Source organism: Crocodylus porosus, unplaced genomic scaffold (assembly GCF_001723895.1).
Source record: "Crocodylus porosus isolate Cpor-Errol unplaced genomic scaffold, CroPor_comp1, whole genome shotgun sequence".
In the NCBI taxonomy this organism is placed as follows: Eukaryota; Metazoa; Chordata; order Crocodylia; family Crocodylidae; genus Crocodylus; species Crocodylus porosus.
The window spans coordinates 11,500,960-11,525,158 of NW_017728918.1; the positions used below are offsets into that span (position 1 = coordinate 11,500,960).

Sequence of the window (24,199 nt, forward strand, 5' to 3'; positions counted from 1 at the left end):
CGTTCACTGGTAGGATGGAAGAGAATACCACCTGTGCACCAAATTCCCTCAGCACGCTGCCGAGAGCCTGGTAGTCCGCCATCAGGTGATCGGGGGTTCTCCTGGCCGCATCATTAGTACCCACATGTCTAGTTGGGAGCTGGTATCAAGTGGAGTGCCCCAGGAGTCAGTCCTGGGGCTGGTTTTGTTCAATGTCTTCATCAGTCAGCAAGTTTGCAGGTGACACCAAGCTGGGGGTTAGGGGTTGGTGTTAGGGGTAGGATTCAGACTGAGCTGGACAGATTGGAGGATGGGGTAAAAGGAATCTTGTGAGGTTCAACAAGGACAGGTGCAAAGTCCTGCGCTTAGGACAGAACAGTTTCATGCATTGGTACAGGCTGGGGGCTAACTGTTTGGGCAGCAACTCTGTAGAAAAGGACCTGGGGGTGACGGGGGGCAAGAAGGTGAATAGGAGCTAGCAGTGTGCCCTTGTCGCCAAGAAAGCTAACGGCATCCTAGGCTACATTGGTAGAAGTGTTGCCAGCAGATGGAGGGCAGTGATTCTTCCCCTCTATTCAGCACTGGGGATGCCACATCTGGAGTCCTGTGTCCAGTTGTGGGCCCCCCACCACAGAAAGGATGTTGACACATTGGAGAGAGTCCAGTGGAGGGCAACGGAAATGACTTGTGAGGAGAGGCTGAAGGGACTGGGCTGATTTAGTCTGGAGAAAAGAAGGCCAAGGGGGATTGAATAGCAGCCTTCAACTCCCTGCAGGGGGGCTGCACAGAGGATGGAGCTGGGCTGTTTTCAGTGGGGGCAGATGATGGAACAAGGAGCAATGGGCTCAGGTTCCAGCAAGGGAAGTTTAGGTTGGATATTAGGAAGAATTTTCTCACTAGGAGAGTAGTGAAACACTGGAACAGGTTACCCAGAGATGTGGTAGAGTCTCCATCCTTGGAGATTTTCAAGACCCCAGCCAAGGCTTTGTCTAGCTGGGTGATGTAGTTGGGGATGGTCCTGCTTTGAGCAGGGGGTTGAACTAAATGACCTCCTGAGGTCCCTTCCAACTCTAATTTTCTATGATTTCTTTGTCACAGGATTTGACAGGCTGAGTCTGAGCAGAGGTAGATGGCCCCTCTGTGGCCAGTACCAGAAAAAGAAGCAAGAATCCAAGCATAGAAACTTGTATTAGAGCAGTGAGTCTCAGCTGGAGTGCTGCAGTATCCTGGAGTGCCTTGACATTGTTCAGGGCTGCCACAGGGTTCCTCACAACATTAGTGCTTCTAGGTATGCAAACATGATTCACAAGATGAGGCCAGAGATTTCAAGTGGGAATTCAGTGTTAAAAAGATTCTGGGCTGTTGTATCTTTCTGAGTTCTTTACAGCAGTGAAGTTGCTCTATTATTTTTCCATAGTCAGGAAACCAGGGGAAGCTAAAAGCTGGCACACTAAGAGGGGCCTGGAGTCTAAAAAGGTAGCAAACTGCTGTATTAGACTGTAAACACAATTCTCCTCCTTCATAGTTTAAACCCATCTGTCTGCTGGCTTTGAGCAGGAAAAGTTGGCACCTGCTTGCTTAAATGGGAATCATGCAGTCTAGTCCCTTCACTGAAGAGCACTGCACACTTTTTTCATTCAGGGTGAACTGAATGCTTGATAACCCTTGAATGTGGAAGCATCTGAAGTTGCGTGCACCAAGGGTTTTCAGCTCCTCCCAGCTCCCTAAGATTGTCTTTGATTGAATTCCATGTGTTGCTAGTAAGTAAGCCCTTTGACAGAGTAACCAACCACTTGCTGGTTTAAAGGTCCATGTCCTGTGGCCCACTGGTGGGTCGACAGGGTCTCCTCTACAAGTGCAGAAACTAAAGCTGGTTTGTTTCCCTGTTTGTGCAGGGTGGTTTTAGCAGAGGAGGGGATGACCTGGGGCTCAGTGGCCAGTGCCTTAATCACTGGGCTGGCTCATTCCAGCACTTGTGTGTTGTGCTCTTGAGCATTCTTTAGACTGTGCTTCACCCCATTGCATCTCCAGCCCTCACTCTAGGAGCGAACCTGCTGACGTGTCCTCTCTGGCAGAGGTGGCTGGGCCGCATTCCTCCTCGTGGTGTCATCAGTCTGCATTACTTGTCTTTGAGGGCACTTGATGGCAGGATGTAGGCTAAATGGCTTTGCCCTGTGTTCTGACTTCATCCTTCAGTCCCACTTGCAGCTGTCTGTGTCTCTCACACCAGGATCTTGCTGAAATGGCTCCCCCAAGGTTTTAGCAGTTGCTTTGGTTGCTATTTGGGTGCTATTGCAGATTCAGGGCACCACACTCAGTGGCCCAGAGGTCCCTTCCAGTCCTGTGTCTGTTTGCTTCCATTTGGAGGGTAGGAGCTTTGTGCATCTTCCACATCTCTCAGCCATAATTCCCTTGGCAGCAGTTCTGGGTTAAAGCCACAATTGCTTTTCTAGCACCACCTTCCCACTTTAGGAACTTCTTCCTCCAGACATTTGATTGCCTCTCTGACCTCCAGTTTTTGTTCTCCTGCTCAGTCAGGTTTGCAGAGAAGCTACAATTACACTTGTCTCAGCTCCATCCCTGGGTGACAGTAACAAATTGCACTAGTTCTGCTTGCTGCATGAGGCTGATCACGCAGCAGTGCCTGCCACTCAAAACACTGACTCTACAGCTGCCTCTGAGCCCTCGTGATGGCACCCTTTGGACATGGGACACAGGCCAGGGCCCTGGCATTCGGAACAAAGAATGAACTGCCTTCCCCTTGCCCTTCCCTTCCTGGTGCCATCTGCAGTACCTCTTCTACCCAACCTACTTATTTGCTCTCTGGGTTTTGCCCTCTGTCAGCTGGGCTTGGCTTGACTTCAATGAGAGGCTAGAGCCATGCCTGCCAGTGCAGCTCTGGAGCAGTGCCAGTGAGTCAGAGACTGACATCTGGGAAACATGTCCAGAACTGGGAGAGGCTGCTCCCCTCTGCCAGCTGTGTCATTGGGTAGTCTTTAGTAGATGATAGTGAATGCTCTGTGACTGACTAGACCAAGAACATCTAGCCCAGTGGTGAAATGTCAAGTATGAATGGGTCAGACTGCCCCAAGGTGACATGTGAATGCCAGCCAGAGGGTAGTGGTGGCAGCAAGGACTTATCTGTGCAGTGGAGCATTGAGCATGTCTGTGCAGCTGGTTGGTTCTTGGGACAAGCTGTATTTTCTGTTTCCTAGCACTGTTGCTGGATCATTGTGTTGTGGGACTGGAAATACCTGGCTAAGGTTTCTGGCATGGCTGTGGGGTGAGGACTGGGGAGGGAGTTGGACCAGTGCATGAGCCTACTTTACTACGTAGCAGGGATTTCTGGAAGATCAAAACCAGGGCTCTTTGGGAAGGTTCTTGTAAACAAGCCCCTGCTTTCCGGATGTGTCAGGCTAATTGTCAGGGGTCACCTCTGTGGCTTTCTGCCCTCTCTTCATGTCCTTTTTAAAATGTGGCACCAGAATTGGACACTACGCTGGCATTGATCTCTGTGCACATGAGGACCATGGGAAATCTTGGCATTGTTTCCCAGAATTGTGAAACTTGGTTAGGCATTGTGGGAAAGGCTACTGGAGTCTTACCCCTACAGTGACTAGTAGCACGCAAGACATGTTGAGCTATGACAGATGAGCCGGAGTTTGAGAGCTGTTCTACGCCCTGCTGTTCAGCGGGACCTGATGGCTGCAGCAGGCCTGAACCACAGTGAAATGAGCAGCTGCTTGGAGTTGGCCTATTCTGCAGGGCAGTGCTCCAGCAAAGGCCAGTGTTCCCCTCTCCTTCTGTGTTCAGGGACAGAGTGGTGATAGCTCGGTGCATTTTAGGCCCTATGGTTAGCCCTTGTCCCCAGAGCTGTTTGGGTGAACTTGCTTGGTGCTGGTACAGTCTCCCTGTACCCTGACCTCTGCTGAACTGCTGACTGGAACAGCAGATGTGAGCAAAGACTTCCTTGGGTAGATGAAGCCCGAGGCTTCTCCAGGCCATGGGTGGAGGACACAGAAGCCACCTTCAAACAGGGCATAGTGCATGCGTGGGATGGGGAAAGGGGCTGTTCTGCAGTAGTGTCTTCCCAGTGAGGCAGGGCTGAGATGTCTGTTTGCTGATGGATGGATCAATGGTGGATGCTGTTAGATCACCCATGCTGACCACCCATGGTGAGTATGAGAGGCCCTTAAATTTCACCAGCTAACATGATCTTGAGTCCTGCCAACTTGTTTAAAAGGCCTCAGTCCAGATTTGAGGGCATCCCGAACTGCTGAGTTCACCACTTCCTCAGCAGCTCATTGTGATGTCTAGTTAGTCACCTTGGTTATTCAAAAGCCAAAGCTCAATCTGCCTGCCCTTCTCTAGTGGATTCAGGAGCTCTCTACTGCCTTGAATTTTCTCCCTGGGCTTGTGCTTATACCCTGTACTCCAGCCACTGTGCTGCTGTCTCTTAGCCAGGCCAAGCAGATTTTGCTCCTCAGGTCTCTCACTAGCTGGAATATTTTTGTTTCTAGTCCAAAAGTCACTTTGTAGCTTTTCTCTTCACCCTCTCCAGTTTTTTGTGGACATAGAAGCATCTCCTTCTTTCCAGTCTTGCCAATACTGTGTTGGCGGGAGGTGATTCCCTTCTCGCTACTGTATGTATTCAAGAATTGTGTTGACCTTTTTACCACAGACTTGTGCTAAGCACTTGCATGGACAAGCAACCTGGCTGTCATCATCAAGTCCTTTCAGAGTCATTGCTTTGCAGGTGCCATCTCCTGTTCTTTTCTGTAGGTATAGGTCTTGTTCTTAGACGTTTTAACTTTTAATTTGGCCATATTAAAATGCATCTTGTTTGGGCTCCGCTTACCAGACATTCTAGATTACATTATATGGCTGCTCTGTTTTCATCAGTTTGTGTGCCAGTCTTTGTGCTGACTGTAATTGCACACCTACCCGTTCATTCCCTTGTTTTGGTATATCACCTTTTGCCATTGTATTGCCAGGTTTAGAAGTGCAGCTAACTGGGCTCGCTACCTGGACTGTCTTGTTTTGTCCTCTTTGAGCCTCAGCAGAACATGAGCATTTTTTCAGTATTCCAAAACGCCTTTAAAATGTTTGTGGGGCCAGAAATGTTCTTGGCTAATTGTGGAGTGTAAATTTTCTGGGCCTTTTGACTTTAAAAAGAAATATCCGTAATAGATGTTACTTAATCTCCTCCTTAGTTATGAAACCCTAAGCACAGAACAGAAATGTTTACTGAACAGTTCTCGCTTGTCTTCATCATTGACAATTTCAGCATCTCATTCTACTAAGGGTAGGGATTTCTTCGATGATCTTCCGAGGTCCGAATGTCTATGAAATCTATGAAATCTCCTTCATGTTGCCCTTCACTTCACCAGCCATGGCTTTTTGCCAAGGGGTATTTATTTTCCCTTATTAACTTATTTGCATTTTGCAACCAATACGGGTCGTTATCTACTTACCTTTTTTTCCTTTTTAAACTTTTGATTTCTAATTAGTGGCATCTTCTTCCCTCTCACCAGAATGCACTTTTAAACAAAATTCACCTATCACTTGACAGTTTGGCTTGTAGCTTTCCAGCCACTTAAGTGAGCACACCCCCAAATTTCTTTTCTATAAATTAATGAACCCCTTGTTCATTAAATTAATGAACCTCATGTTTGCTGTTATTCTAAACCCCACTTAACTGTTTAAAGTTTGTGTTGATTTGTCATTGCTGGCCTACTCCCATTTTGACAACCACTTTAAAGTCTTTGTCCTGTCTCTTATAAGTTACAACTGCTGCTTGACAGTTTGTAAATGGTAGTAAGACCCTTTTGCAGGGGTAGGGTAGAGAATGGACAGTGTTAGCAAATACAGTCTGGAGCACTGTTTTCTGTCCCATCTAATCTGGTTTTTTTTCAGGCAGGTATGCCTTGGGGACAAACAAAACAGCATGCAAATGTGCCTTCTGGTGCTTACTGTCCCTTGCAGTCTTGTTACTGGAGAAAATGTGACTCATCACATGGCCTGATCAGCTGCCCCAAGACAGCTTTTACCAGTGTCAGGTTGTTAAAGGCATAGCATGAACTGCCTCTAGCAAAGCTTTCAGTCATTTTGCAAAGTGTGGAGTTGTCTTCATGACTCTGCTTTTGTCTCCGTCTAAGAGGAAAGAGGAGAAGCAAGGCAAGAATGGAGAAATCCTGGTATCGGGGAGTGACCAGGAGTCTTTCATGCCAGGTGTCATTCCAGATGCAACAGAAGCTCTTAGGGAAATGAAGGGTAGAGGATCCCCATTGCCTGCTGGTCCCCTCTGACTAGTTTGTAACAGGCCACTAGATTCCCCTTCAGCCTTCTCTTGTGGAGGCTGAACAGGTTCAGGTCTTGTTGCCTCTCCTCATAGGCCCTGCCTTGCTGCCCTCTGATCATGCGAGTGGCCTCCTCTGGACCCTCTCCATGTTGTCCACGTCCCCCCTGAAGTGCGGTGCCCAGAACTGGATGCAGTACTCCAGCTGTGGCCTGACCAGTGCTGCATAGAGGGGGAGGATCACCTCCTTGGACCTGCATGAGCTGCATCTGTGGATGCATGACAAAGTACGGTTAGCCTTCCTGACTGCCTCCCCACACTGCCGGCCCATGTTCATCTGGGCATCAGTGATGACTCCAAGATCCTTTTCTGCCTCTGTACTGAAACTCTAACTTGCTGGAAGCCACCCCCTACTGCAAGTGTGTGCCCAGCCTTTTGACCCTGCAGGCTGGATGTGTGGTGCAGGGTTGGATCGGGTTCACGGGCCTCATCTTTGCCCCCAAAAAACCCTTTGGCCATTCTTACTTATTCATCTTTCTCTGTTCTGGTCATTGACAGTTTTACAAGCAGTGACTATCTAGGGTGTTGACAGAAACCAAGTAGCACTGGGCCAAAAGCAGACTCTCCCTTAGGTTTCTAGGGTTGGAAGGGACCTATTAGATCAATGAGTCTAAGGGGAGAGCAACACAAAGTAGGTGATGATCTGTTTACCAGGGCACCCCCTGGAACAACAAGGAACAATGGCCATAAGCTATTGGAGAGTAGGTTTAGACTGGACATTAGAAAAAAGTTCTTCATGGTGAGGGTTGCCAGGATCGGGCTTCCAAGGGAGGTGGTGCTCACCCCATCCTTGGGGGTCTTCAAGAAGAAACTGGACAGGCACCTGGCTGGGATTACATGATCCTAGGTTTGGTGACCTTTTTCTTGTCTGCCAGGGGCAAGGGGTTGGACTAGGTGGCCCACTGAGGTCCCTTCCGACCCTAGAATCTATGAATCTGTGTCCAAGAACACAGATGCAAAGAAATAGTTTAAGAGCTCAGCTTTGTCCAACCTATCTGTTATGAGTTGCCCCATTCCATCCTGCAGCGGTCCTGTGTTACCCTGTGCCTTCTTGCTCCCTATGTACTTAAAGAAGGACTTTTTGTTACCCTTAATCTTTGTTGCCAGCCTGAGTTCTGTTTCTGCTTTGGCCTTCCTCACTGCTTCCCTACAAGTGTGAGCTAAGCAGGTATACTCCTCCTTGGTGGCTGCCCCCTGCTTCCACAGCCTGTAAGCCTCTCTTCCCCTGTAGGCTCTCCTGGATTTCCCTGCTTAGCCAAGAGGGCTTCTTTTGCATCCCTTTATGTGTACCAGGATGGTACCCCTCTGTGCGTGCAAGATCAGTTCCTTGAGGATCTCCCACCCTGCCTGGACTCCCAACTTACAGGTGTTATTACCCTTCAGTCCCACTCTAATTGCCTTAGCTCATTGAAGTTGGCCTTCTGGAAGTCTAGCACTTCTGCCCTACTTGTTATCTTTCCCACCTTTCACTGGATAGTGAATCCTATCAACAGATAGTCACAATCTCCTAGGTTACCTTGTACCTGTAGATCCCCCACCGAGTCCTCCCCTGTGCTCAGCACCAAGTTGAGTAACGCATTTCCCCTAGTGGGGCTGCATACTTCCTGTGTTAGGTACAGATCCTGTATGCAGGTTGGGAACCCATGTGAGCGGGCAGACCTGGCTGACTGCTCCTCCCAGCAGATGTCCGGATAATTAAGGTCACCCATAACAACCAGGCCCTTTGAGCGTACTGCCTTTAAGAGTTGTCTCGAGAATTCTAGGTCTAACTCCTCCTCCTGGTGTGGGGGTCTGTAGTAGACCCCCACTACCAAGTCCCTTTCACCCCTACCCCCTTGTAATGTGACCCGTAAGACTTCGCTCTGCCTTTCTTCTGTTCCCTCTTCTGTTCCAGAAGATGTATAACGTTCCTTAACATATAGAGCAATGCCCCCCCCTCCTTTCCCAATCTTTCCTGTCTGTATAACCTGTACTCCTCAATGTCCATTGCCCAATTGTGGGTAGGGTTCCACCAGGTTTCTGCTGGCCCAACCAGGTTGAAATCTTTGTCTGCAAGCAAGAGTGTAAGTTCCTCTTGCTAATTTTCTATACTCCTAGCATTGGTATAGAGACACCTAAGCCCTGCATTAAGTGTGCTTAGTACTTCCCTATCCTGATGCTTAGTGGGCCCCTTAGTATTTACCTAGTCTATTCCAGTGTGCGGTTCATGGCTTGTCCTTCCTGATTTCACCCTGTTTTCGGCATCCCTGTCCCCCAACAAAGCTAATTTAAAGCTGTACGTAGGAGGTCTGCCAACCTGTAAGAGAACAGACTCTTACCTTTTGGAGAGAGATGTAGACCATTACATTCTAGCAGGGCCCTAACCTGAAAGGGACTTGATAGTGGGCATCTACAGACTGCCTCACCAGGGGGACGAGCTGAACCAGGAATTCTAAGGTCAGCTCACGGAAGCTGTAAAGTCGAGGGATGGGGTTGTCATGGGTGACCTAAGCTACCCAGACATCTGCTGGGAGGAGCAGTCAGCCGGGTCCGACCGCTCACGTAGGTTTCTAGCCGGGATACAGGACCTCCACCTAACTCAAGAGGTGCATAGTCTTACCAGGGGAAGTGCCTTGCTGGACTTGGTCCTTGCAACAGGCAACGACTTGGTGAGGAGTCTGCGGGTACTCGACCACCTGGGCAACAGTAATCATCGCTTGCTGGAATTTACTATCCAGCACAGGATGATGAAAGCAAGTAGCAAGGCAGAAGTCCTTGACTTCAGGAGGGCCAACTTCTTCTGTAAGCTAAGAAGGTTAGTAGGAGAGGCATTGGGGTCTTGGAGCTTCAATGAGATGGGAGTCCAAGGTGTGTGGTTGTTCCTCAAGGAGATGATCCTCCAAGCTCAAAAGGAGTCAGTTCCAATGCACACCAAGGGAGGCAGGAGTGCTAAGAAGCCCCCATGGCTCAGCAAGGGCATCCAGGGATGCCTGAGGGCAAAAAAAGGAGGTGTACAAACAGTGGAAGCAAAGGGCTGTCACCAAGAAGGATTACATCTCTGTCACTCGGGACTGCAGGGAGGCTGTTAGGAAGGCCAAGGCAGAGATGGAGCTAGGGCTAGCGACCAGAATTAAGGGTAATAACAAGTCCTTTTTCAAATACATAGGGAGTACGAAGAAGGCACCAGGTAACATGATACCCCTACAGGATGGGCTTGGGAATCTGGTGATTGCAGCAAACTAAAAATCTCATCTCTTTAACGAATTCTTTGCCTCCATATTCCTGAACAGGGACCAGGACATCTCCCCTGCTAGAATTGTGGACGGACCCAGGGGAAGCACTGCCATGCCTCAGGTCAGGGATGACCTAGTTAGGGAACTTTTGGAGGGGCTGGACATATTTAAATAGGTAGGTCCAGATGCTCTCCACCCAAGGGTGCTGAGGGAATTGGCAGGGGTCACAGCAGGGACCCTGGCACAGCTCTATGAGCGTTTGTGGGGTACTGGCCAGGTACAAGAGGATTGGAAAAGGGCCAATGTGGTCCCCATTTACAAGAAGGGGAGAAAGGAGGACCCTGGCAATTATAGGCCAGTCAGTCTTACCTTGGTCCTTGGGAAGACATTTGAGAAAATTATCAAGGAGCACACCTGCAAGGGCCCAGCAGGGGAGGTAATGTTCAGGGGCAACCAACATGGGTTCATTGAGGGCAGATCCTGTCTGACTAATGAGGGTATTCAGATGGATGTCGCCTTCCTGGACTTTAAGAAGGCCTTTGACATGGTTTCCCACCACATTCTCTTAAAAAAAAACTAGGTGACTGTGGCATTGATGCCTACACAGTCAGATGGGTGGCAAATTGGCTAGATGGTCACACCCAGAGGGTGATGGATGTCATTTTCAGCCTGGAGGGATGTGGGCAGTGGAGTCCCCCAGGGCTTGGTCCTCGGGCCCATACTGTTCAACATCTTTATCAGTGATCTGGATGTGGGTGTGGAAAGCATGCTGTCCAAATTCACTGACAACACCAAGTTGTGGGGTGAGGTGGGCATACTGGAGGGGAGGGACAGAATCCAGCTAGATCTAGACAGGTTACAGAGGTGAGTGGATGAGAATAGGATGGAGTTCAACACAGACAAGTGCAAGGTGCTGCATCTAGGGAGAAGGAACCAGCAATACCCCTCTAGGCTGGGGAACACCCTTCTTGTCAACACGGTGGCAGAAAGGGATCTTGGAGTCATTGACTCCAGGATGAGCATGAGCCACCATTGCAAGGAAGCAGTCTGTAAGGCTAACCGCACCTTGTCTTGCATCTACAGATGCATCATGAGCAGGTCCAGGGAGGTGATCCTTCCTCTCTGTGCAACACTGGTCAGGCCACAGGTGGAGTACTGTGTCCAGTTTTGGATGCACAGTTCAAAAGGGTTGTGGCTAGCATTGAGAGGGTACAGAGGAGGACCACTTGCATGGTCAAGGGGCAGCAGGGCAGGTCCTACGAAGAGAGGCTAAAGGGCCTGAACCTATTTAGCCTCCACAATTAGAAGGCTGAGAGTGGTCTGGTGGCCATTTACACACTCACCGGGGGGACCAGCAGGAATTGTGGGAGGCTCTGTTCCCCTGGGCACCACCCGGGGTTACTAGGAATAACGGCCACAAATTGTTAGAGAGAAGGTTCAGGTTGGACATCAGGAGACATTACTTTACAGTTAGGGCTGCCAGGCTCTGGAATGGACTCCCAAGGGAGGTGGTGCTCTCTGCTACCTTGGGGGTCTTCAAAAGGAGGCTGAACAGATATTTGGCTGGGGTGATATGACCCCGGCACCCATTCCTCCCTGGGGCGGGGGGTTGGACCTGATGATATATTTGGATCCCTTCTGACCATAAGCACTGTGATACTATGATATGGATCAAGGTCTAGGAAGCCAAACCCTGCATGGTGGCACCAACTCTGAAGCTGTAGGTTGACCTCACCAATGTAGTTGCTGTGGTGCTGGCTGTGGCTGCTGACCGGGATGATAGATAAGAAGGCCTCTTGTGCCCCCGAACCTCTAAGCCTGGCTCCCAGAGCTATGTAGTCAGTTGTGACCTGACCCAGACTACTCTGGGCTGCATCATTTGTTCCCTAATGGATGAGGACCACGGGATAGTAGTCAGTGGGCCTGATTAGGTCTGGAAGCGTGTTTGAGATCCCTGGCCGGTAGCATACCTCCTGTACTGTGGGATCCAGGCAGCAGATGGCTCCCTTAGTTCCTCAGAGGAGGGAGTTACCCATCATGATGACCTGATGTCTTCTCCTTTGGCTGCCCGATTGTTCCTCAACCTGTCTGGTGGTAGCTGTGGGCACGGCCTCTGGTGCCCTCTCTCCCAGTGATGTTCCCCAGTTGCACTGGGGAAGTCACTCCAGCACTGTAACATCTAGTTCTGCGACGTCTAGTTTTGAAGGTGACTGTCTTCCATCGTTGTGCATCCGGTCCCTCCTATGCTGCAATCCTGCCATATGTGCGGTCCTGCAGAGTGTGGGAGTACTCATCAGTCTCTTCTGTCTTGATCCCCCACAGCCTGCTAACCTCTTCCTGGAGCTTCCTCACCTGCCCCTCCAGCACCTCAAGCTGGTTATGCATGGGACAGGTGAGAGGACTCCTGGTTTGTCTACCACCCCTGGACCCCAGAGTCCCTGCCAGGCTGCCCCCGCAGACGGGGGGCCAGGGTGCAACCGCCCCATCCAAAGGCCTGTCTGGGTGCAAACCTCAGAGGACCTCTGAGCCAGAGGCAACACCAAGGCAGGGTCCCTGGCTATGCTTTGTGTCACCACCCCCATAGTAGCCCCCTGCACATTCACTTATCGGAAGTCTCTGTCAGGAGCTCCTGACACATGGAGCTTGCCCCTTGTGAGACTCCACTGGAAATATCCCCACAAGAGGATAAATTACCATTTGCCATTACATGGAGATGATCATTTAGCCCAATTTAAATCATTAAATATACAAGGCATTGATCTTGGATAGTATAGTACCAAATGAGAGAATGTCATACCTTGGAGATACCCTGAGATCTTAAATCCACAGTTATCCTTATGAACCAAACTCGTAATAGCATGAAAAACGATAAAAAAGCCAACCCAAAGGTCCTGTTTTGGACCTTTAATTAGTCTAGCATTTCTTTGTTCTATACTCTCTTTGTTCTATAATGGCTATATTGCACATTAGCCTTTTCTTTATTTTGACTGAGATTTGTTGGTTATCCCATTCACCCCTTTAAAACATTGGCACAAGTTTGTTGTATCTCAACCCCTGGCCATCTGGGGTGTCCCCAGAGTTCCTTTGATCCATCGGAGTTGGTATTCATTGGAGTTCTTTGTCCAGAAATCACATGAATGCAAGTTACTTGGATCTGCAGATCTGAACATATTGAACTCGTTAGTTGGTGTTTCATGTCTTTCCTAGCTGGGGCAGGAAGGGGCATCCTGGGCCATCAAGTCCAGTTCTTTCTGCTGCTGCAGGCAACTCCAGTATGTAATTTGATCAAACAGTCTTGAAAATTATTGCGTTTTTTGCCTCCCCTCATGCTATTCCTGAATCCTAAATAAATACCAAAATAAAGTAATACCAAGCTCTGTTAGGCTGCCAAAAATATGATAAGGGGGAAAAAGAAAAAAAAAAGTTAAAGCCCTTGCAGATTGCACCTGGAAGATAAGTCAAGTAACCTCCCCTGGAAAGGTAGGATGTTTAGCAATGAAGGAGTAACTAATTAGTTAACCTACTGAGGTAGCACAGTAGGGTACAGCTGTATGGTTATCTGTATGGGACTAGAAATTGTTTTTCATATATAATCATTGCAATCTAATTGGGGCCTAGAATTATTCAATGTATAAATCAGGTATAAACAAAAATACTGTTCTATCCCACTTTAAGCTTGTAGCCTTCATGCACTTCCCCTCTGTCTGTTGGTCTAATCGGCTGCCTAACTGTAATTTACAACTTTCTGATCATTCTTGCTGTATAGTTTGTTTAAGCTTAATAGTGCTGTGTGCAGCAAACCCAAGCCATACAGGGCTGGGGCCCAACCAACTTGCAGCCGCTTGGTAGAGGTAAGCTGAAATATCTGTTGACTTTATAATGAGGAGACAAATTGCAGCTCTACCTGGTGCCAATGCAGTCTTCACTCCATGATAAGCACTGGGGCAGGGGTCCAGTTCAGTGTTTCCAGTGCTTAATCAGCAGAGCCCTGGCACGCATGTCCAGCAGGGCTCTCCAGGGCATGCACTCCAAGTCCAGTGGAAGATGCTGTAGGAGCGGTGCCTCCCTGTGGAGGGAAATGAGATGGCCAGGTTGTGTAAGGGGGACCCCTCCTGCTCTGCTGCCATTCCCTTTTCCACTCTCTGCCAGCCTCCATTTGAAAGCACTGCCCTCTCCTTTGGGTCTCTCCATAGCCCTGGTGCTTCCCACAGCCAGGCTTTAATTCCCTGCTTAAGGCTTGTCAGCAGCTTGGCAGACCTTGAGTGTGGACACACTTGCACTGGGTGCAAGGGGTTTACTGCCAACTCTGCTGATCCTGACTACACAGGCTTTAACTGTTCCAGTTGGTGCAGGATCCCTTGTGCCACCTCCATCTGGCAGTCTTCTCCTACACGCAGCATTGCCCCTGCTTTCCCATTCCCGAAACGTCTTCTCTGCTCATTCTCTGCACAGCATCGCTCCTGTGCAGATCCCCTCTTAGAACAGTCTGCTGACTGCCCATGCAGGCTTCTTTCCCCACACTTTGGTGTAGTCAGGGAATTGTAGACACCATTGATGGTACAGTCAGGTCCAGTAATTCAGCATCACCAGGCAGCTCACTAGCGGCTTAGTGGTGTGCAAGATTCCCTTCCTGGACTGCTGTCTGGTCCCTCCAGTTCCTTTCTCCTCCCCATACCCTCTGTTCACCTCTGCTCTCTAGCACAGAGCACAAGCATCTTGGGGCACAAACCATAACATACATGCATGTGGAACACCAGGCTTGCAGTTCATTGTGTTGGGATGTGAAGGGGCTGGGACAAGGGGGTCTCCCTGTCTTGGACTTCACATTTTTCTCCCTACTGTTTGTCCAGGTGAACCAGCGCAATGTCCCGGGGATTGATAGTGCCTACCTGGCGATGGACACAGAGGAAGGGGTGGAAGTAGTTTGGAACGAGGTGCAGTTTTCTGAGCGCAAGAACTTCAAGCTTCAGGAGGTAAGTTGTGAGGGAGACTGTCCTGCATCTCCTGGTGGGGCAGGGACTGCCATGTGCTGGCTGGGATGGGATCACACAGCCCAGGTGTGCAGTGCAGGTGATTTAGCTGTGCTTGTAGTTCTGCACCGGCAGGTGGACAGCATTGGACACACTGGATGCACAGGCCTAGTGTGTGCACACAGGGACCTGGGCAAGTTGTTAGGACGTCCTCATTGGTTGTGGAACAGGGTAGTGGTGCTGGTACCAGTGACCCGATTGGCCATGGCTACAAGGGCAGGGTGAGCAGTGGTTTCAGTTGTGTAGCGAGATGCTGCAAGCTGTAGACACAGCAGCTAGAACTGTTCCCCTAGTAGTGCCCAGGATTGGGGGCTGGGTCAGACCCAAGAGGGGGTGAGCACGACAGGTGGCAACAGGGTACCGTGGGTGGTAATAGGGCTCTGCTTTTCTCTGTGTCCCAGGAGAAGGTTAAAGCAGTGTTTGACAACCTGATTCAGCTGGAGCACCTGAATATCGTGAAGTTCCACAAGTACTGGGCTGACGTGAAGGAAAACAAGGCCAGGGTACATAATGAGAGCAGCCCCTTTCCTGTGCGCCCAGGGGCCCTGTGGGGCCAAGGGGAAGCAGTTGGTAATGTCTCCTCCTGCCCCTGCAGGTGATCTTCATTACAGAGTACATGTCATCAGGCAGCTTGAAACAGTTTCTGAAGAAAACAAAAAAAAACCACAAGACAATGAATGAAAAGGTAAACCCCTTCCCTGTGCATCCTGCTCTGACCGGGCTGGCACAGGCTTCAAGGGTTACCTTCTACAGGCTGAATCTCCATTCATCTGGCATCCCTGCTGCTAAAAGCCAGCTTCAGCAGAGGCTGGCGCAGCAGGATCCAGGGGCTGGGCCATCTGGGGCAGTGCTCTGCAGAGAAGCATGAAGTAGGCAGTGCAGTTGCACAGCCTTTGGGCATGGTCGTGAGTAACCTGCCTCTTCTTTATGTCCACATGGGGTGGAAGGGAAGCCAGCACCCAGGAAGGAGGTGGGGGATTCCTTCTCCCCACAAGCGTGGGCCTGGGTTGAGCACAGCTGTAGTGATGACAAGCAACAGCAAGATCCCTATGCTGGGCCTAGGCTGGCACTAGAAGCTGTCAGGAGGGGATGTGTTCCTTTAGATGGGCTTGAATAGCCTGAAGCTAGTCCTACTGCTGACTGACTTGGTTTTTGCTGTATTTGCAGGCCTGGAAACGCTGGTGCACCCAAATCCTCTCTGCGCTCAGGTATGGACCCCAAAGCAGCCAGCCAGACTGAGCTGTGTGTTGGAGGAGCCCAGACCAACCATACTGAGGGCAGTCTGGAGTCTGTCAGCCTCAGCTCTTCTGGATGTGCTCTCAGCCAGTTCAGGTCTTCTGACCAAAGACATGAGAAACCAGGAATCACTGGAGGATGTAGCTTTCTTGCCCAAGTCATAGGTTTTGAATGCAGTCTTTTTTGTGCTGGGGCAGGATTTATCTGCTGCGTGGACAATCCAGAGGCACGTCAGTGCTCTCCTTGTGTTGGCAGGCTGAAAATGCTGTCCAGGGAGCCCCCAGATAAGAATGCTAAAGCTGTAAACTTGTGCGCCAATCCTTCAGTGAGTCCACAAGAGCTCTAGATGAGCTAGGCTGGCCTCCTGGAGCCAGTTCACACTGTCCCAGCCATAGTGCTAAGAAGTACAGTGTGAGGACTGGAATATAGTGTAATGAAACTGATGTAGTGCAGGGAAGGAACACTGCACACCAGTTCCCAAGGCCCTGCAGCCACAGGGGGATAATTTAGGCCAGGATTCCAGCAAGTGGAATATGTCCTGGGCTGCAGGGCCCCCCCTGACCTGGGGGAATGCCTTCTAATGCCAGGTCTGGTGGGCACTCCTGCCAGGCACCGCCAAGGGTTCTCTGCATTGGTTTAGCTCATCTCTGGCCCTTCAGAGAAAAAGAAAAGTCCCTGAAATTGCACTGAGTATTGGGAGGAGAGGGGGTGAATTTCCCTCCTGACCCCTACATGGGATTGGCAGGAACCCTGAAGTATGAAACACAGTTTCATCTCCTCTGTGGGCAGCTGCAGGTGTTCCGAGAACATTTAAGACCTCTGAAGAGTGGGGAAGCTGCATCCTCTGCTTGCAGGGGCAGAAATGGGCTTCCCAGCTATCTTGCCTGGCAAAGCTGGGATCCGGAACAAAGTTTGCTTTTAAGCTATGGTGTCAGCTGAGCTTGCGGTGGTGCTCGGCTGCATCATCCTGGAGGTGATGAAGGCCCACAGCCAGGTTGCTGCCACTTTGCCCCTTGCAGCTGTCTGGGGGGGTAGGGCATCCAGCTAGTGCTTCCTACGGGCTGGGGCAGGGGGCCAAGGAAGTCTTTCTTCTCTTCCTCCCTCTCTGCCCTCCCTCCCTGGTCAGGTGTCAGGCTTTATTTTATTTTATCATTGTTTTTGGCCCTGGCCATGTCTCCCAGCCCCTGCAGATGCTCCCAGCCAATTGTTCACTAATGCTGTCCCTCAGCCCCTACTGCTGTTGCTGCCCTGTGGCAGAGGGTCTCTCCTTACTAGTGTCCTGTTCTGAATTTCTAGCTACCTCCATTCCTGTGACCCCCCCATCATCCATGGCAACCTGACCTGTGACACCATCTTCATCCAGCACAACGGACTGATCAAAATCGGATCAGGTAAGAGGCTCAGGAGGCAAAGTCCCCAGTAACTGCATCCACTGCTTCAGTCCTTGCTGGGCGCCCAGTTTCTCACCTTGCTAGAGCTTAGGGAGGGTTGTTCAGAGCACTGCCCTCTGGAATCGAGGCAAGGTGAGAGGGCCTGCCCTGGTGGGGAGCATTCTTGGGCACAGTGGGGATTGATGCAGCCCCTTCTCCCACCCTTTGAGAACTGGGGTCAGGTCACACCCCTGATGAGACTTGTACTTAGCAAGTGACATAGACACTTCTTGGTCGTGTGTGTGCAAAATCCTTGTGTCTGTCTAGTTTCCTTCATTGTCCCTTCTTGAGGGAGTGGGCTCTATGCTCCTCTGCCTACATGCGCACGTACCCCAGGCTGGTGAGCTTTGAGACGCACCTGACAAGCTGTTTAGAGGCTGCACCAGTATCCTTGCAGCACTAGACGCAAGGAGCCAAGACTGGCCGCACTTTCCTCTTGTGCCTTCTCTTCTACTCCGAGTTGTTGGACCTATGGGCCAGCTCAGATCTTACCAATAGTCTTGGTCTGTGCTTTTGGTGCTGGCCCATGGTTGAAGGCAGGGCAGGGTGACACCTTGAAGGCTAGCTGGTTCAGAGAAGCAGGAGTCTTTGGAGGCAACAACCGTCTTCATCAGATGTTTTAGCCCCTGGCCACTTCCCTGACTTCTCCCTGTGCTTCGCCTTCTTCCCCATCCAGAGCTGCTTCTTCTGGACTGGCCAGGTCTCCTTGAAGCAGGATGGAAAATCTGGTCAGGAAGCACTGACAGTCAGGAAGCACTGCTGAAATCCAGCTTCCAGAAGCTGGTCTGGCTTCTGTCTGTGATCTGCCTCTGTCCTCTCTCTTGTGTCCTTGAGACCTCTGCCCTTTTCTGTTCAGTGCAGGCATGCTGTCTGCCAGCTTGATGCGCCAGCTGCCTGCTTTGCCACCTCCCATCACCTAGCACTTCAAAGACCTGGTGACTGAATTCACGCTGGCTCGTGAGCCTCTGCCCATGTGGAATCTCAGCCTGCCTCTGGGCTCACTCTCATCCCGGGACACAAGGGTTCTTTGTTTCCCCTGTGTCTCTGTTGTGACCTCTGAGGAGGAGCAGACTGCAGCCTGTCCTGGCTGACCTTAGTTGCAGAGCTGAAAAGAGACAGCTGGCACATGCCTCCATTCTAGTCTGCATCAACACAAATTTCCTCCTAAGTCAGATCCCAGCCGCGCTCTTCTCTGGGGCAGTTGGACTTGCTACCCCGTGTCAGGAGGGCTTTGAACCTATTGCTTAGGGAAAATGTTTAGAAATCCTGTCCTATGGGGATGAGACGGAAGGAGCATTAACACCTCTGGCATGTTGCCAGTGTGCTGGGGCTTGGCTTTTGTTCTCCCTGAACTTCTGAAGGCTCTCCATGAGCCTGCTCCACTACTCTTGGCAAACTTCTGGCCCACTCACACTGGCGAAGAGTTAGGAGTCCTGCCGAGTTGGAAATTGGTCCCCCCCAGTGCTGGGATCGTAAGTGCTGCTGTCATCACAGGAAACTGCCTTTCAGCTCTGCATCTATGTTTGGGGCTTGATTCAGGGAGGACAGTTCCACTGCTTGACACCTCTGGGATAGGTCTGAGCCCTATGAATGGCAATACACAGAACCTCTCCTTCAAGGCAGCCTCTTCCTCACTAATTTTGGTTTTCTGAGTCTTGCCACTGTGGAGCCAGGCTTCCTGCAGGCCCTTGATGCGTTTCTCAGGGCTCTGCTTCTGTGGGCTGCAACCAGAAGAAGCTGAGACAGCTGGAGCCCCATGAGTCTTCTGAAGTCAGTTCTGTAAGAGGGCCACAGGGAAGGCTTCTTTCTGGCTGTGGAGAGGGCACACGCTGTCAGCATGAACCTGTAGAGGCAACAGCCCAGACCTCTGGCTGGCACTGCTCATCTGCCCACTTTAACCAGGATTCTAGTAACTCCTTTATTTAAAAAGTAGCTGGGGTTATGTGCAGAGGAACAGCCGCTCTGCTGCAGGGGCCGTTCCCCAGAGGGCCCTGAACCAGAGCCGCTGGCAGTGCCACTGTACAGCCAAGCTAGCGATGCCGAGATGGAGCTGTGTTGGCACAGTATCCTGCTGTCTTGGGACTTTCCTCCAGTGAGGTTAGGACCTGGCAGACCAACTTGATGCTCGGTCTTAGCAGCATTTCCCTCTTGGGGCATTTGAAGCAATGAGCATGGATCTTGTGTTTCCATGAAATTACTTCTCACCACTCAGTCGCTCTCTGAAACTTCCTGTCCTGTGTGTTGCTAAAGCTGTCTGGTAAGTCCCAGGAGCTGCAGCCCTGATTGCACGAAGGGGCAAGGCACCTGGGAATGCACAAAAAAGCAGCACTGTCAGTGTCCATGGTGCCAGCCCCGGGAGATCTGGATTGTCTTCCCTTGGGGCAAGCAGTAGAAGGTGCTGGCACTGGTGAAGTGGTGCAGGTGTCTGGGAAAGTTGCCACTCTCCATGTTGGAGGGAAGGGCATCCCTGAGCTGGGAAGTGCTGCTAAGGCTGGGGGGTCTTCATCACCATCCTATGATGAGCTCTGTGGCCTGCAGCGCATCTCTAGTCAGCACCTCCTTTTCTTGGAGTTTGACTGTGCAGTACTCAAGCCACTCCCCGTCACCTGCTCTGCATGGCACCCTGCAGCTGCATAATTCCCTTTTGTCCCAGGAAGGAGGGACCAAAGACAACAGGCACAGGGAGGGGAGAGGCGCAATGCAGAGACCATGCTCCGTCCATCAGTTTCAGTCCTGTCGGGGTTGGGGGAAGGAGGGTGTGGGTCCTGGGAAGGCCCTGAGCAGGCATGTGCATGCCCTTCTGTTTCCCCTCAGGATGCCATGAGACCCTGTAGTGCTCTGAGGGCTCAGTAAACGGAGGGTAGGTCAAGTCTACACATGCAAGCTACCTGACTTGCTGAGTGCCCTGCTGGGAGGGGGTTCCCAGAGCCCGTCTCCTGCTACCACCTTGGCAACTTGCTGCCAATCTGCTTTGCAGATAGGTTGCTTCCCTTTCTTTGAGTTGGCGGCGGTGACTAAAATCTCTCAGGTCTGTTGTGGGCTTTTAGAAAGAAAGAACCTGGCTTGGGAAGGGTTTGGCTCGGAGATTCTCGGAGTGGGTGGTTTGGAACAGGACAGGAGTGGGAGAGCAATACGGTGTGTAGCAAAGAGGTGGCCAACTTCTGTGTGGCACAAGGCAGAGTAGTGCAGGGAGCAGAACACAGGGCAGTGGATTGGGGCAGGGGAAGGGGATTGGTGTGACACTTGGGGAGAAGGCATGGGCTTGGGTTGTGGCATACCTGTCAAAAAGGTTGGCACCCATTGGTTTAACTGAAGGACTCTTGGAAGGAGGACACTGCAGAGAGGGCTGACTGGGGCCTGTGAGGTTGCTGTAGGTGGGCAGGGCTGGGAGGGCAGAGGAGACCTAGCATGGACTGGAAATTCCTGGGTGGAGTGTGGCTGAGTGTGGCTGTCCTGTTTACAGCTGTGTTGGGGTTGCTTCCTGGGTATGAGCAGGGTCCCCAGCCAGAGCTGGCAGTGAGGCACACTTCAGAGCAGAGGAGTGGTACAAGTGTAGAAAGTGACCCGCTCCGAGACTTGTGCCCACTCTGAGGTTCAGAGATATCTGGCCTGGCTGTCATCTGCTCCCTTGGACCAAACCAGTTTCACTCTGGAGCTTGGTGTCCCAGGGACTGTGGTGTGAGCTTTGGGGGCTTCCCAAGGATGCTCTAGAAGCAGCAACTTGCTGCTTGATGCAGTCCCTTCCTTCTCTGGAGCATGAGCAGGCTCTTGGGCTGGGTAAGTCTCTGGGCTGGCCTGTTGTCCCATGGCCTTCCCATAGCCCCATTCCCTGAGCTTTGCTCTCTGCCAGGCAGCAAAACCTCGTGAAGTGGGTGGGAAAGTAGTGCTGCTAAAAGCCCTGTCCTGTGGCATGGTGGGGGTCACAGCCCTGCTGGGCACTCAAAACTAAGCCGCCTCTCTGCCCTGAGCACTGGCCACAGCACACTATGCCCTGTGGGCAGAGCCATTTCCTCTCCCTGGCCCCACAGGGTCTGGGGTGTAGAGACAGTCGTGATCCTTGTGAGGTCACAGGCTGAAGCCTACTGAGAGGGTGGCCCAATGTAGGGACCACCTCCCCCCATCCATGTTCCACTGTGGTTCTGACATCGCTGTCTGTATCTATGTGAACTGCTTGCTGTTTCATCAACTCATTGACTTCTATCTTGTTTTATTCCCGCTTACGGGCTGCTCTGTTACCAACAGTCTTTCATAGGATTTTTGCTAATGGTGAGCAAACTTCTCCGCTCCTGTGATGTGACTGTGCCCCTATATATATAATGTACATTATATATATATATATATATAAAACTTATCTGTGCAGTGTTCCCTTGCTATAAGGCTGGTGCTGTACTGTCCAGCGTAAGCCCACACTACCAGCGTGACCCCCACTCCCTGCTGGCAGATGGCTTGGCCCCAGCCAGAGCCTTACAGAGAGGGAGCGCTGCCCTGTGTATAGTCTCCTCAGTGTTAGCTGTTCCTTTCCTTGTCCTTAGCCCATGCTAGCCTGTGGACCCTGTTGCATGCCAGCTCCTGCATGCTGAGCCGGTCAAATGCATTGCTTCAAGCCAAACTCCACGGACACTGGGCTCTTACCTGCTGCTGTTATGCTAGGGTTGGCTGAAGGTCAGGCTGCCCAGTCTCTGCTTCTTGCTCAGCTATCTAGCTGCTTGCCTATAGCTTTGTTAACCCCATAGATGACTGTTTTCAGTCCAGATGTCCCAGTGAAACTTGTTCTGCAACCTGCAGCCATGTGGATCTCCCACCAGAACAAGTCTGTCACTGACATGAGGCTATCTCTCTCCCCAGCCAGGGCTTGAGCTGCGTGGTGTGGGTGGGGAGCTTGCTGAGGCATGACAGGGTCTGGAAGGGGTAGGATGGGTCACATGGCTTGTGACCATGTCTGGGTTTGATGACATGATGTGATGAGCCCGCCCTCAGCACTGTGTGGTGTGTCCGAGATCCTGCCAGCTTTCCTGTTGGAGTGACATCTGGGGTGGTACTCTGCCCTCCTGCCCTGAGCCACCCCACCAAAGGCCTGTCAGGGTGAGCAGCAGGTTTCCAGCTCAGCAGGCAGCAAAGGAGGAGCTATGGTGTCGCGCAGTGCTGGGAAGCCTGGTCTTGGAGGCCTGGGAGGTTCCTGGGCATTGGGGGTTGTGGGCTGCCTTAGCAATCATACACATCTCCTCTCCCCAGACGGTGGAGCTGGTCTCTCTTGAACGACATTCTGGCCAGTTAGGAACAGAAGCAATGCCAGACTGAGTCAGCCCCCAAGCTGTCCAACCCAATGGCCTGTATCTCTGGCACAGAGCAGACTGCTGGTCCTTTGCCCCTGCTCTCCTGTAGTTTCCAGCATGTAGAGGACCAGGAAGTCCTAATGTCGAGGTCGTGGCCCTAATGGTGATGTTGGTGCAGGGTCAGGCCATCGGTGGGTATTGAATAGGTCTAGTCCATGTTGCCCCATGCCCATAAGGTCTGTCCATTACCTGCGCACTGTGTGAAAGGGTCCTTCCTCTGGTAATTTGAAACCTGCTTTCTGATGATTTCCCCGCATGCCCCTTAGTTCTGGGAGTGAGCATGGAGAATAGTGAATCCCTGCTTGCCCTCTCTGCACCACTCAGGATTGTACAGCACTCTCATGCCCCCTCAGCCATCTCTTCTGTAAGCTGAAAAGTCCCAGCACATTTGGTCTCCCCTTGTAGAGAAGTCTCCTGGGCCCCTGACCATCCTGGCTGCCCTCTGGGGCTTTCCAATCCTGGGGGATTCTTAGGGTTTTCTTAGCCCCTTCCTGGCTTGTTCTTGGTTCCCTATGTTCTTCACATACTCATTCACTTTGGTAGGGAATGTGATCTGCATGGCTCAGATGGGAGGGCCTGCTAGGGCTTGCTCCTGGCTTCTAGATTACCCAAATCAGACTCCCAACAGCTATTTGAGAGTTGGTCACTTCCAAAAGCAGCCCTTGCGTGGTGCTTTCAAATGTAACTGCTGTGTTACTTCTCTTTAGGTTTTGCGGTTTATCTCCTCCATCTGTCCCTGGAGACATGTTGAGCTGTTGCTTTCATACCTGTAGCAGACAGGCATGTGATGCTTGACACTGTAATCTGCACGTTGCACTAACTAGAATGGAAATTGTTTTGGTTCCCTTGGAGCCAGTGACTTCCCCACACCCAGACTGCCTGGGAGACTGTCTTTTGTTGCCTGAAGTGACAGTGGGTGTGAAGCAGGCACCAAAGCATTCTTCCACCTGATGGGAGTCACAAGTGAAATGCTGATGTGTTTGTGATGTGGTGCATAGAGGTGGTGATCAGACTGACCACATACGGGCACCAGGTGATCTGTTTGCAGCCTGTGTTTGGCTGGTGTAGATTGTACCCTAAGGCTGCTCTTGGGATGACATGGCTCAGTGCGGCCTTGTGCTCAGCCATGAAATCAGTCTCTACCATGTGGTGTTACTTTGACAGTGACCTGCATGCCAGCAGCCAGCTCTTCCCAGACGTGTGTAGGCAGTTCACAAAGCTGTAGTGGTTCAGATTTTCCTGTTGTTGCATGTAAATGACTCGTGGGTGCCAGACTTCCCAGACATAATGACACTCAAGCCAAATAGCTTCTGGGTTCTGACACCTGCTGGGAATTCCCTGGTCTCCAGAGACAAACCAAGAAGCAGCTGTCAGGCCCTTCACAGAGTGCAGCTGAGTTTACTCCTAGATAACTGCATCCTCCCTGTTCCTCAGGGTCCTTTGGTAATGTTTCAGAGCTGGATGCTGTGTTCCAGTAGGGTCTCCCCAGCGCCACATACATAGATTTCATAGACATCAGGGCTGGAAGGGACCTCGGGAGATCATTGAGTCCAGCCCCCTGCCCAAAGGGCAGGAAGTCAGCTGGGGTTATAGGATCCCAGCAAGATAAGCATCCAATTTA

The 24,199-nt window shown here is 51.2% G+C and overlaps 1 protein-coding gene across 1 annotated transcript in view; it reads left to right on the forward strand.

The window, feature by feature from the left end:
* The window catches only part of NRBP1 (nuclear receptor binding protein 1), a 58,138-nt gene that overhangs the window by 14,453 nt on the left and 19,486 nt on the right, over positions 1-24,199 (forward strand). Inside the window, exons 2-6 of the mRNA XM_019538123.1 lie at positions 14,400-14,522; positions 14,981-15,082; positions 15,175-15,264; positions 15,747-15,787; positions 17,112-17,206. Of these exons, the coding sequence (XP_019393668.1) occupies positions 14,400-14,522; positions 14,981-15,082; positions 15,175-15,264; positions 15,747-15,787; positions 17,112-17,206 (451 nt within the window). The remainder of the gene's footprint in view (positions 1-14,399; positions 14,523-14,980; positions 15,083-15,174; positions 15,265-15,746; positions 15,788-17,111; positions 17,207-24,199) is intronic.